The 13885-nt window shown below is 40.6% G+C and overlaps 1 protein-coding gene across 19 annotated transcripts in view; it reads left to right on the top strand.

Moving 5' to 3' along the window:
• The first annotated feature begins 220 nt into the window (after positions 1 to 220).
• Positions 221 to 13885, top strand: part of PUM1 (pumilio RNA binding family member 1) — a 139906-nt gene continuing 126241 nt past the window's right edge. For 15 of the 19 annotated variants that reach the window (XR_010411035.1, XM_064589598.1, XM_064589600.1 and 12 more), the window contains exons 1-2: positions 221 to 352; positions 4635 to 5008. Coding sequence is in view for 18 of the 19 variants with exons in the window: in XM_064589598.1 (XP_064445668.1) it covers positions 4646 to 5008 (363 nt within the window). In the remaining variant the exon portion in view is untranslated. Of the gene's footprint in view, positions 353 to 4634; positions 5009 to 13885 lie in introns of those variants that run through there. The other 4 variants (XM_064589611.1, XM_064589615.1, XM_064589609.1 and 1 more) reach the window with 3 other exon arrangements.

A 13885-nucleotide genomic window follows, 5' to 3' on the forward strand; every position in this document is an offset into this window, starting at 1 on the left:
GCGGGCGCTCCAGTGCGGGTGCGGGACCCCGCCTTCTGCTCGCGACGGCGCGCGCTCGCCTAGCGGGCGGGCACTCGCGCGCGCAGCGGTTGTGTTGCCTGCGAGTTTCCCAAGTTCACACAGGCCCTGGGTTGGCATGGCAACCAGGCAACCTGTTCCAGAGCCGCCTGCCTTCTCCGCACATGCCGCTGCCACCGCCGGAGCCGGGGCCAGAGCCTATCCCAGGATGCACCGCGCCAGCCCCGTCCCCAGTGGGCCGCCATGTTGTCGGAGTGAAAGGTAAGGGGGAGCGAGAGCGCCGGAGAGAGAAGATCGGGGGGCTGAAATCCATCTTCATCCTACCGCTCCGCCCGTGAGTATCCGCACCCCGCCGGCCCCAAACGCTGCTCCGGACCCCCAGCGAGCAGACTGTCCCTTTGTATTGGTGTTTGAGAGCGGTTGTGGGGGTGAGAAGGGCTTTAGAAAAGCCGCCCGGGGCCCTGGCTGAGGCTTTTCACTCGCTGTTCCTCGTACATGTTTTGGAGTCAGCAGCAAGGCCCCTATTGTTATCAAAGGAGGGAGGGGGTGGGGAGCGGGGTCGAAGCGAGGAAAATGCCGAGGGTTTAGGCCCGGGCCCAGGGCATAGACGTGCCTGTACATTTCTGCTCGGCCCGGTTGGAGCCCCCGAAGATTGATGTTGCCATTCGGGTTGCTTTTTTGATGGGTTTTGCGAAGCCGCGAGTCTTCTGTGTGGCCATGAAGTGTAATTCTGGGCCACCCTGGATTTCTTCGACTTCTTGAGCTTCCGTGGCAGCGCCGAAGCAGGAGGAACAATAAATCGCTTTAGGAACAGCCTTGGCCCTTGTCTACAGGCGAGACCCACCATGGGGGAACTTTGCGAGCCTTAAATGTGGAGAAGTGGCGATCAGGAAGTTTCAGATCGCTTTTTAGTCTCCTGGGTGCTTGTGGCCTTTTGTTTCCGTGAGAGCTTGGGTTTTGGTGGGTTCTTCCTCTTGAGCCTCCCTGTGTTGGTGAGCGTCTGTCTTAACTCAAAGAGGGGCTCACCCCTCGGTAGTAGGAAAACAGATACGCAGTACCACATAGTTTTAGTCCTCACAGACGTTCTTGGTAAACAGACATCGTTTGTTATACTTGTCAGTACCACTCCCACGTCAAGTGAGAAATAAGCTCCTGTAACTTTTTCCCCCCACTAGAGCCCCCCCCATACCCCCCGACGCGCGCGTGTACACACACACACGAGAGAGCGAGCGAGCGCATTATGGAAGGTTTTATCCTCCCCATAACTTGAGGAATCGTTACTCTTCATTGTCTAATTGAGAAAACACTGTTTTCAGTTGTCGATACCCAATCCGTTCACTTCCTGTTCTTCCTGGGATTAAGAATGAGAGTTTATGGAGGGCGTTTTGGGGTTCTGTTTTAAAGTCACTTACTTCTGTAACAATAGGCTTGTAGCTTTAGCTTTTTGTTTGTTTTAAGAAACACATAAAAACTCACCAAAACAGGCCAAGATACGTGGCTCCCAAAGCACTTTTCGTAAACAAAATAAACATTTTGACTCATTGCTAATTTTAACTTTATAAAACACTCTTTGGGGCTGTTGATTGTTTACCTGGATCTTTGGGAAATACTCACTGGATTTTGAACTTTGAATTCTTATTTCGCCTTAGCCACAATTGAATTCATTTTGTCCAAGACTTTTTGAAGTTGGGTTTGAAGTTTAGTTTGGGTTTGAGATGAACTGCTTTAAAGTAAATTTATGACCACAGAGGTGTTTTTTTTTTTTTTTTCATTGTGGCAAAAAAATAAACACTTTTAAACTAAGCATTTTAGTTAAAAAAAAAAAAAGGTGAGTGGTGGAGAGATTAAACCGTGCTCCTTTGCTTGAAATAAAATCTATTAGTGATATTCCAAAAAAACCCACAAAAAACCCAAACACTTTGATGTACAGTTTGAAAACTTTGGAAGAGTAACTAGAATCAGCACTTATTTCTAGTTGCTTAAAATATTTTTATAATTGCTATTTGTAAAAAAGTCACATTTCAAATGCTACACATAACCTTTTAGTGGGCTGTGAGAGTTCTCTAAAAGGCATCAGCAATTTAAATGTTTTGTGATTTAATTTAAGTGGCTGATTTCTTAATTTTTGTGCTGTAGTTGCCAAGATATTACACAACAGCCCAAGACACATCTTAATTGCTTAGGTATTTGCTCACTTTCAGAACTGTCCCTTCTGCCAGGTTTTCTCTTGTTTGAGAAACTGCCTTGCCTCATTAGGTAAAGCAGGAAGTCTTAGGGCATCCAGATAGCTTTACAAAAGCCAATTGTTTTGTTTGAACTTTTTTATGGGAACTCCTCTCCCCTCCCCAACCCCTTGTTAGACTGTAGTAGTGTTCTGTGAGTTTCAGAGGTAAACCTTTTTCATATGGAAATTCTTTGTTAGGTAAGTATTGTGGCAAATCTTTTATTTCAGTGAAGATTGCATTTGCTATTTTAGGAACCCTCTTAGGGACTGGAGCTTCATTGCCTTAACTGGTGGTAACTGAATGCCTGGGGTCTCAGTGTGGTGACTTTAAAGTTACCAAAAAGTTTTATATCATTTTATTTTGATTAAAAAAAAACTTGTGAGTCCTAGAGAAAGCATTTCTTCTATTTTCTAGATGGGGAAACAGGCTCAGAGAGGTTGCTGGGTTAGTGGTAAAACGTAGGTGTTGCGATTCCTGGCTTGCTCTAGAACAGACTGTTACATTGATATTCCCTCGTGGAAGAAAATGGGACTGGCTACTATTGGTAATAAGAGGGTAATGACTGTGCGGTGTGATGGATAGTAAATAGACTTATTGTTATCATTTCAAGTGTATACAAATATCCAGTCATTATGTTGCACTCATGAAAACTAATACAATGTTATGTGTCAGTTATACCTCCATAAAAAAGGGCAATTAATTCTTTTGAAAAATCAAACGGGAGGTTATTAGGCTGCTTGGCACTTTGCAAAGGCCTATGGTAAACACAGCTATGACTTTTTGGTTTTGGTACTTAAGCAAGAACATGATTCTATTCATGAAAGCAGAAACTGTAGTGTGGAAAGCTAGACTGCCCACTACTCTGGTAAGATTCTGATGGATTGGAATTGTTAACTGAAACTAGGCATTTCCAAATTAGGCTTTGAATAAATTACAGATTCCATTGTGTCTTCTGGCTTCAGAACATGAATTGTGAGAAGCAATTCTTTATCAGGAGGCTTAATTCTATAAAGAAATAACTTAATAGATTTCTCATAAGTCTTATGAATCTGTTTTTTGAAATGTTACAGTAGGGCTTGGTAGAGAGAGAGAAGGCATTTGTAGCAGTGGACTATTAAATTGATAGCCTTGAAATTAGACTCCAGAGAGTATAGACAGGTGTAGTCTAATAGATAACTGATTAATTACTTTGTAGCAATTTTTAAAGCACCCACAGGCTGACAGATGTTCTATATTATGTACAAATGTAGTTTTTTATTTAAGAAATTTAAATAGTAATGTTTCATAGTAACATTTTGAAGATTCTTTGTTCCAGAGAAGAGTAGTGGGTGCAAGTGAGAGAAATAGTATCTGTGTTGATTTACTGGGGAGTAGCAGGGGAGTAGCAAGAGTTGATAGAAAGAACTAAGCTTGGGTGCAAAACAGATTTATTTGTTTGTTTGTTATTTTTTAAAGATTTTATTTTTTAAGTAATCTTCACATCCAACTTGGAGCTCCAGCCCTCAACCCCGAGATCAAGAGTCGCAAGCTCCACAGTCTGAGCCAGCTAAGCATTTTCATTTGTAAAGTAGGACTGATAAGATATTGTCTGTAGTATGTTTGCCACACAATTGTTACTGAAGTGTCTTTTTTTACAGTGAGGCTTTCTACACTAGTAAACTGTTTGAACTTGGTTGATCTCATCCTGTTTATAATGGAATAATGATGTGATTACAATTGTAAATTATTCGTAAAAATTTTGACACTCCCCGCCTCCCCCTCCCACCCCCCACCAGCGGCTAAAAAGGTTCAGGCTAAGAACATTCTGTTGCTGTTTTTGGTCAGGGGGCCTTACTGTTTCTTCAAGGAGCATCCTGTGAATATGTTGTACATTTTAAAGGATCTTTTCAAGTTTTAGACAGTGAGTCATTGCTAATTATATATGGAGTTTGGATTTTTGTTTGGTTTATTGGCTTATGTCTGCTTGACTTGTAAAGTGATATTTTATAGAGCTCTTGTTCATTTCAGAAGTATCTGCAAAATTGGCTTAAGGTGTAAATAAGTTGGGTAGAGGGGCCTTTGATTGAAGTCCAATTCTATATTATTAGGTTTGGTAACAACATAAGCTTTCCTGAAGTTGCTGTATTGAATTCTGATCTCAGTACCTTGTCATATTGCCTGCCACCAACCAACTACATTTATTTCCACACCTGCACATATTCAGCAACTTAACAATAGTGGTCTCAGTTTGGAAAATTGTGTATATATTATAAAACGCTTAGCTACTTGGTAGAAATTGGTTGTAGATGTGGTATTGCAAAAGACATGGGGCTCATATTTTTGTCTTGGTATATATCAAGCTATGTTTTAAAAAACGCAAATTTTAAACATTTGTAACCTCTTTGTCCTTAGGTGTTGGTGGAATGAGCGTTGCATGTGTCTTGAAGAGAAAAGCAGTGCTTTGGCAGGACTCTTTCAGCCCCCACCTGAAACATCACCCTCAAGAACCAGCTAATCCCAACATGCCTGTTGTTTTGACATCTGGAACAGGGTCGCAAGCGCAGCCACAACCAGCTGCAAATCAGGCTCTTGCAGCTGGGACACACTCCAGCCCTGTCCCAGGATCCATAGGAGTTGCAGGCCGTTCCCAAGACGACGCTATGGTGGACTACTTCTTTCAGAGGCAGCATGGTGAGCAGCTTGGGGGAGGAGGCAGTGGTGGAGGCGGCTATAATAATAGCAAACATCGATGGCCTACTGGGGATAACATTCATGCAGAACATCAGGTAAAAAAAAGTTCACTATTTCAGCTTTGAAACTCTTTTATAATCTGTGTTCACTTAGGATATGTGCTTTCAATGAATGTCTTTAAAAGCCTAAATTGCTAATTTCATTTGGTCTAAACTTAAGAGTCGTTTGTTTTAAAGGATAAATGTTGTAATATTATTACTGGGTCATTTATCATTCTGGTGCTAAATAGTAAACCACCAATTCATTTAAGAAAAGACAAGATTGTTTTAATGGGCATGTGCTACATTTTCACATATACTTTTTTTTTTTAAGATTTTATTAGAGAGAGAGAGATGGCAAGAGAGAGCATGAGCAGTGGGGAGGAGGAGAGGGAGAAGCAGGCTCCCTGCTTAGGGATCATGACCTGAGCCGAAGGCAGACGCTTGGCTGACTGAGCCATCCAGGCGCCCCTCATACATACTTTTTAAACCAAGAATACTTTTTTCCCTTTGCCATGTATTCTTTTAAGAATTGTTTGGGCTGTTTATAGGCTGCATCCATATTTTCAAAGCCTTTCCTGTTGGGTGTGGGTGACTTTTGTTTTTTAAGATATTATAGTTGAAGGTACTAGGAAGTTGATAACAAATTAGCTGCTCAAGTGAAATTTATTTGAAATGGAACTGGTATATTTGATGTTTTGTGTCAGAGAGGAGTGGTTGTGGCTTTTAGGTTTCAACCATCTTTGTCCTCTTGTTCTAAGCACTTGTTGGGTTTGGTTAATTTTAACATGCTTGCTTTTACTAATCCAAAACCACAGCTGGAATCACAGTATATTTTACTGAGAAGAGAGTTTTGCCTGATCTGTGTTTCCTAACTTCCTCATAGTGACGAAAGGATTAGAATGTTTTAATCAGGCTATTCTTTGACATAGGATATAGGTTGAATTTGTAGAGCGTTCATTTTATATTGTCCATATCTGAGTAATAGATTAATAGATTTCCTCTGAAGCTCTGTTATATGCCAAATTCTAGCGGAAAGAACGGACATCTTTCACTAGGTCTCTGGTGCTTCTGTTCTGCTTCAGAAATAAATCAGGTACGAGCACATCTGCAGATTTGAATTCTCAGTTGTGCTTTCCCTGACCCTTCCAAAAAAGGCAGCGTGTGTGCCATGGTTCTTTACCATAGTAGAAATGAAGAGGTGGAATTTACTTCTTATTCACGAGATTTATTGAGCACATTGATTATATGTCTTTGGTTTATTGGAACAATCCTCAATGTTAGTGCTGCTTTATTAGAACCTACTATGTGTAGGTAGGTGAGGGACACTAAGAAGTTAGACATATAGAGGGCTTTTTTTTTTTTGTAAAGATTTATTTATTTTAGAGAAGGTGAGAGAGTTGGGGGGTGCATAGGAAGGGGGGAAGAGAATCCTAAGCAGATTCCATGCTGAGTGCAGAGCCCGATGTGGGGCTTGATCTCATGACCCTGAGATCATGACCTGAGTTGAAACCAAGAGCCAGACACCACCCAGGTGCCCCTGTGGGGCTTCTTATGCACTTAGGGCACATTCTGTCTTTTTTGTTTGTTTAAAGATTTTATTTTATTTATTTATTTAGAGCACAAGTTGGGGCAGGGGCAGAGGGAGAGGAAGAATCTCAAGCAGACACCTTGCTGAGAATGGAGCCCAGCACAGGGCTTGATCTCACAACCCTTGAGATCATGACCTGAGCTGAAATCAGGATTCCGATGCTTAACCGACAGAGCCACATAGGTGTCCCAGGGCGCTTTTTATCTTTAAGGCACTGTATTTCTTTCCTATTTGCTAGGAGTCTTGGGGTGGGAATTAGATTTTATTCACCTCAATATCCCATTCCCTAGAATTTGGCATATAACAGAGCTTCAGAGGAAATCTATTAAACACATGAGTCCCTAATCCTTTGGCTTTAAAATAAAATTGGAGAAAAAGGATATTGTCACAAAGAGAAGGGCCTTGAACGCCAAGACTAAGATTTATTAATTCACTAGGCTGCAGGGTTTTTGAATGTGTATGTGTGGCTTTTATCCAGTGGTGTTTGGGAAGATTGAGTTGGCCTTGAGAGATTAGAGTGGGTAAGGGTTGGTGTGAGCAATGAAAAAGAAATTATGGGACTGAGAAGTACAGAGTTCGGTGACTGAATTAGAAATGTTAGGTCCCTGGGAAAATGAAGTAATAGAGGAAAAGGAATAGAGAGGGGTATCTGATTTGGGGACAAGATATTTAAATTTGGTAATGTATATGTTGAGTTTGAGATGTAGGCAGCTGTACATGTAGAGAGAGACCTAAGGAGGAGGTGTTTCGTTTGGATGGTATCTGTGTAGGGGCAAATGTGGAAGGCCTGTAATCTTTGCCTTATTTGGCTAAACATTGTTTAGAAATCATAAACATTGGTTTGAAAAATCTCTACTATAGATCTTGTGTTGGCATTTCTAATGATAGGCTGTTGGGTAAAGCTTAACAGAGAATCAAGGTGCTCGCCTGTCCTGTGCGAGGTGGGAAAATCAAACTCCGGGTCAGTTTTGGCAGAGCTCTAAGATCTAAAATCTGGTTGTACTGTGCAAGTCAACAAGTGTTTATTGAAGGCTTAGTCTGGGCTGTGTCTTATGCTGAGCCTTATCATAAGGAACTACTTCTGACTTGTTGAGCAGTTTTATCTGGGTCAGTTAGCAACCTGGAGTTACTGTTAAATGGTAAAGCCTGTTCCATACCCAGGGGCCTAAGTCAGTGACCCAACTTGGAATTAGCACTCATCACAACACAGTTCTGTTGGGCCAGACACATGATATAATGAAGAGCGTTAGAGAAACTCAGGGTAGTTGCTGTGTTGCAGATGTAGGCCACACACACATTACTTCTTCTGTAGTCATTATAGTGTATTATAATTTACTGGTTTTGGTGTTGATCTCATCTTGGTTTGAACTATTCCAGGGCAGAGACTGTTATGTTTTTCATGCCCCTTTGTCAGGTGATGTCTGTAATTTTTGTGTTGATTGAATGAGGGAGGACCATAAGTTCTTCAGATTTATACTCAGGTAAAGTGGTAGATCTTAGAGCTCAGCTGTCCTGCGGGGAAACACATGGCAGCAGGTGAGGCAGAGGTGAGTGGAGGGGCTTATCTTTAAGTGGAGAATGACTGCCCTCATCAGCCACTTACTGATTGGAGGAGTAAAGAGGTGTTTGATCTGTCAGATGGGAACTACTGATGGGGATAGAAGCATTTATATTTTAGGCGCTGGGCTATATTTCCTGTATTTAAGTCTCAAAACAATGTCATGGGGGAGGTAATATCCTTTTTGAGAGATGAGAAACTGAAGCTTAGTTACCAGGTAGAGTCTGGTTTTGAAATCAGGTCTTTGTGATTCCAGTTCCCATGCTCTCTCTATATTTCTGCCCACCCCCCCCCCCCGCCATAGTTCCAGCCTTAAAAACTAAACCAAAGCAAACAAAGCGATTGCAACAACAACAAAGTAGCACTCTGAGGTCAGAGAATTAGTGGCCATAATTTTGCTTGAATTTTAGAGATGATAAACTTGATAATGAGAAGAATACAAATGTTGACTTTTCTCCTAGAATTGCAAGAGTGCCTTTTTTTCCACAGAAGCAGTAGTGCAAAAGTGCATTTTTTTTCCAGATTTGTTTTTATTTACATGTGTTTTCTACGTAGTAATTGTGGGAAACTTATCTATATTGAGACAGAGTGACTCAATATAAAGTGATCTGCTTGCCAGCACATTTTGCCATAACCCCTGGGCTATTAATTCCTGTTTGGTGGGCCTATTTCCTTAGCTTTTTTTTTTTTTAAGGCCTTCTGGCATAATGGAACAAAATTTAAGACCAAATTGGCAGAATGCTTTTAGCAGTGAACTGGTAAAGTAAAGACTCACAGGCTGTGATGCCACCCAGCAGTGTTGGAGGGAAGGAAGCTATTTATTGTTCCAAGTACTTTATAGCTATTTCTCTCATCATTACTCTTGTTTATGAACAGTTAGTTTTTTCCCACCTTTTAAAGTTAGGATTTTCCTGTCTGATGTAGAAATTCTCTTAGTGTCTTAGTTTTCCCCTCTTTTAATAGTGAGCTCTTTAAGCTGTGCCTAAATGTGTGTGTGTGTGTGTGTGTATCATATATATATGCCTTTTTTTAAATATTTAAGTTTTAGTTTCAAAGTATAAACTTTGACAGATAATCGGCATGAGGCTCTTTAAATAAAAACTTAGGGGCACCTGGGTGGCCCAGTCGTTAAGCGTCTGCCTTCGGCTCAGGTCATGATCCCAGAGTCCTGGGATCGAGCCCCGCATCAGGCTCCCTGCTCTGTGGGAAGCCTGGTTCTCCCTCTCCCACTCCCCCTGCTTGTGTTCCCTCTCTCGCTGTGTCTCTCTCTGTCAAATAAATAAATAAAATCTTAAAAAAAAAACAAAAAAAAAACTTAACAGCTTGAGAACATGTGTTGAGGTGATATGCACTACTTTAAAAATCTTGCAAGCTTTATTTACAATTTAAAATAATTTAATTTTAAATATTTTAAAATTTATTTAAAATAAAATTTAAGTTTAAAATTAAACTTTGTTATTTTTATTTATTTATTAAAAAATTTTAAAAGATTTTTTTATGTATTAGAGAGATTGAGAGCGAGAGAGAAAGAGCATGAGCTGAGGGAGAGACAGATTCCCCTCCGAGCAGGGACCCCCATTCATCCCAGAACCCCAAGATCATGACCTGAGCCGAAGGCAGATGCTTAACTGACCCAGGTGCCCCAAGTGTCACTTCTTTTAATACTTAAAATTATTGTATTTGCCACACTTAGAAACTTCAAAGCCTCATTTTTGGGCCGAATTGAAGTCTTTGGAGGGGAGTGAGGGAAAGAAGTCTCATGAATTTTGTTTTTTTGGCCTGTAAAACATACCCATAGTAAACAAGACAATGGATGTGGATCAGGATATTATAAAATACTAGAAAACACATCTTCCTATCTAAGTAAATTTTAAATAGTATTAATAGTATTATTTAAAAATCTTGCCTACAAAACATTGGTGTATTTATTGTAACAGTAATTTTTATAACCTGAGAACTTCTGTTTTGAATAGTGTTAAAGGTTTCGTCATGCAAAACCCAAGGTCAAGTCTTTGACTTGTTGTGATTGTTTTATTCTCTTATTGTGAAATCTGTTTGCTCTGTAAACTGCTGTGAGATAAAGTGAGTGATGAAATAGGGAAAAAATTTTAGGGTCGACCAATTGAACTGTGTGACCTCTGTACTGGTTTTTAAGGGGCAGAGGTAGGTAGCTCTGCTTTGGTGAAAGGAAATTTAGAGGACAACTTCACAGATCTTTTTCACTTTTGCTAGTAGTCTGTTGGCTCTAGGATGGATCAGTATCCACCGTAGGGTTGACAGCCATTGGGAGATAATTCTAGATAGCCAGGCAAAAGTCAGTGGGTAAACCTTCTTTTTGACTCTTTGTACCCCCATTTTCTTTCACTTGGTGGTGTCATCTTTTTTTTTTTTTTTTTTTTAAGATTTTATTTATTTATTTGAGAGTGAGAATGAGAGAGAGAGAGAGAGCATGAGAGGGGGAGGGTCAGAGGGAGAAGCAGACTCCCCGCCGAGCAGGGACCCTGATGCGGGACTCGATCCCGGGACTCCAGGATCATGACCTGAGCCAAAGGCAGTCGCTTAACCAACTGAGCCACTCAGGCGCCCGGTGGTGTCATCTTTTAGTGGTATCTTGACTCCCACCCTTGATATGGCTGTTCTTACTCTCCAATGACTGTGAGTTAATACTTGCATTTGTAATTATTAAATACTGTGTTAAACTGGGAGGGAGCCCAAGTATTCCCCATACTGACAATCTTGTCATTCCCTGGAGATTCTTTTCTGTTGTCCCTGCTGAATGATTGTGTTAGACTATGAGCCTCTTATCTTCCTGGCTAGATTGCTTAGATGTTTCAGCATTTGGGCCATTGCCATTTGGTTAACATCATACTCTAAAGCTGAGTAGTCCATGCTTTCATATTTTGTTTTACACCAGTACTCCTGGAGTCTTTTTCATTATATTTGGAGTTGACAAAGACTTAACGTTATGTACTTGGTCAAAAGGATCGTCAGCAGGCTTTCTTTGACTATAACTTTTAGAACTGTTTTCCTTTTTTTTTTCCTAAAGATTTTATTTATTTATTTCAGAGAGAGAGACAGCGAGAGAGGGGACACAAGCAGGGGGAGTGGGAGAGGGAGAAGCAGGCTTCCTGAGGAGGAGGGAGCCTGATGCGGGGCTTGATCCCAGGACCCTGGGATCATGACCTGAGCCGAAGGCAGATGCTTAACGACTGGGCCACCCAGGCGCCCCAAACTGTTTTCCATTTTTAAGAATTAGGTTCCAGTGTGAAAAAAAAAAATAGCATTTAGTCAGATGCTCTTCTCTAATACTGTGTGTGGTACTTGATTGTATGTGCCCCCTAGATGGCAACTTGCGGAGGTTTATGATACATCTTTGTTTTGTTTCACAAGGTGTTTGGTGTGGAATTAGAAAAAAAATAATTATAGAATAGGTGGTAATGAGATGTAACAATGGGAAAATAAGGGTATGTCAGGAAAATGAAGGGAGTAAATTTAGAATTTATAAATATGTACCAGAGGGGGGGTGGGTTATAGAATTTGCTCTTGGAGTCCCTGTGGCCAAAAAAGAGGGAAATGTGATGAATTATGAGATTCTTTTTTTTTTTTTTTAATTTTTTACTATGAGATTCTTAGAGAAAAACAGTTATTTAGGAAGAGCTGTGTTTTAGATTTCAGTTATGGACGTGTTTGAAGTGCTTTGTAAGTAACGTAATATGACACTGTTTCTCAGCACACTTCTCTGTACTAGCAGAAGAGGCACACATCTTTTGTGCATGTGTCTGTTTTCTCTCAGGCAACAGCATTTGCTGAATACTTTCTACAGGCTGAGCCCAATTACAGAATTATGCTTCTGCATATTGTGGAAAAAAATACTTAAAAAACAAAAGTTCTAGCACTTGCTTAGAATCTATCCACCTGGGCGCCTGGGTGGCTCAGTTGGTTGGGCGACTGCCTTCGGCTCAGGTCGTGATCCTGGAGTCCCCGCATCGAGTCCCGCATCGGGCTCTTATGCTCTCTATCTCATTCTCTCTCTCAAATAAATAAATAAAATCTTTAAAAAAAAAAAAAAAAAGAATCTATCCACCCTTGGGAAATGGCTTAACATTCATAGAGAAACATAGGACTGACAGACAACACACTGCTAGGAGAGTAGTTAGTGCTGAGGATAGGGTAAATAATAGTTTTTTTTGTTGTCGTTGTTGACGGATTTCTGGACCTCTTTGCTCTATTTTTTACATTTAGTTTCTTCATTTTCTGGATATAGTGAGGAGACGTAATGAGAGAGTGGCTTCTGCTCATTGGACTGCTCTGGTAGTTTGCACCCTGCCTACCACTGTAGTAAGGAGTGATGGTCAGTGATCAGTATTAGGTTGGGAGCTTAATATTTGGAAATTTGTCTAAAGAACTTGGGCCTGAAGGATGTACATGGCATTGGTGATACAGCCTGCAGTTGAAGAGTTACTGCACCTTTTTCAGAGGAAGGCTCTTCTATGTTTTTTTCATGTAATGTTGGAGAACTGTTGATTTTAAAGTGACTTCTTAATGGTTTCAGAAGATTTAGCAGACGTGGATTTGTCTATTTCCTTTAGTAAGTGCTCTTTTATGGTTAAAGCACGTTTCTTAGTGTTTTTATGAATTTCATCAGGAAAATTCTTAGGTTTATGGAAATTGAGGGCCCTAAAGATTTTTTTTAATAATTGCTTTATTGACATATAATTCATCCATTTAAAGTGTATAATTCAGTGATTTTTAGTATATTCACAGAGTTGTCCAGCCGTATCCCAGTTTTAGGATATTTTAATCACCCTGCAAAAAATATACCCAGTAGCATTCACTTTTTTTTTTTTAAAAAGGTTTTATTTATTTTTTGAGAGAGAGAGTGCGCACGCATGGGAGAGGGAGCAGAGGGAGAGGGAGAGTGTCCTAAGCCGACTAGAGAAAGTGTGAAAGAGAGAGAGAGCATGAGCGAGCATGAGCGAGGAGAGGAGCAGAGGGAGAGGTTCCCAAGCTGACTCTGTGCTCAGCGTGGAGCCCGATGTGGGGCTCGATATCACAACCCTGAGATCATGACCTGAGCTGAAATGAAGAGTCCGATGCTTAACCAACTGAGCCACCCAGGTGCCTCAGTAGCAGTCACTTTCTAGTCCTCGGCAACCACTAGTCTACTCTGTGTGGATTTGTCTGTTCTGGACATTTCATCATTAAATGGAGTCCTCTAATATGTAGTCCTTTGTGACTGGCTTCTTTCATTTAGCATCGTGTTTTAAAGGTCCTTCCATGTTCTAGCATGTATCAGTACCTCATTTCTTTTTATAGATATACACCACATTTTATTTATCTGTTTATTGATTGATGGACCTTTGGGTTGTTTCCACTTTTTGACTATTATGAACAGTATTGCTATGAACATTCACGTACAAGTTTTTTTATGGAGATATGCTTTCATTTCTTTTGGATACCTAAAGATTTTTAAAGGTATATAAGTCTCTAATGTATAAATATAAACATAATGGAAATTCTTCCCTGGTGGCAGTGCTTTGTATTTTTTGTTTATTTAATTTTTACTTACTTTTTTTAACATTTTATTTATTTTTTTAAAAGATTTTTATTTATTTTTTGACAGAGAGAGAGAGACAGTGAGAGAGGGAACACAAGCAGGGGGAGTGGGAGAGGGGGAACCAGGCTTCCCTGACGAGCAAGGAACCCGATGTGGGGCTCGATCCCAGGACCCTGGGATCATGACCTGAGCCGAAGGCTAAGCCACCCAGGCGCCCCACTGGTTTAC

Source organism: Mirounga angustirostris, unplaced genomic scaffold (genome assembly GCF_029215605.1).
Source record: "Mirounga angustirostris isolate CCGP_5_RB_7025 unplaced genomic scaffold, mMirAng1.0.hap1 SCAF_4, whole genome shotgun sequence".
NCBI lineage: Eukaryota > Metazoa > Chordata > Mammalia > Carnivora > Phocidae > Mirounga > Mirounga angustirostris.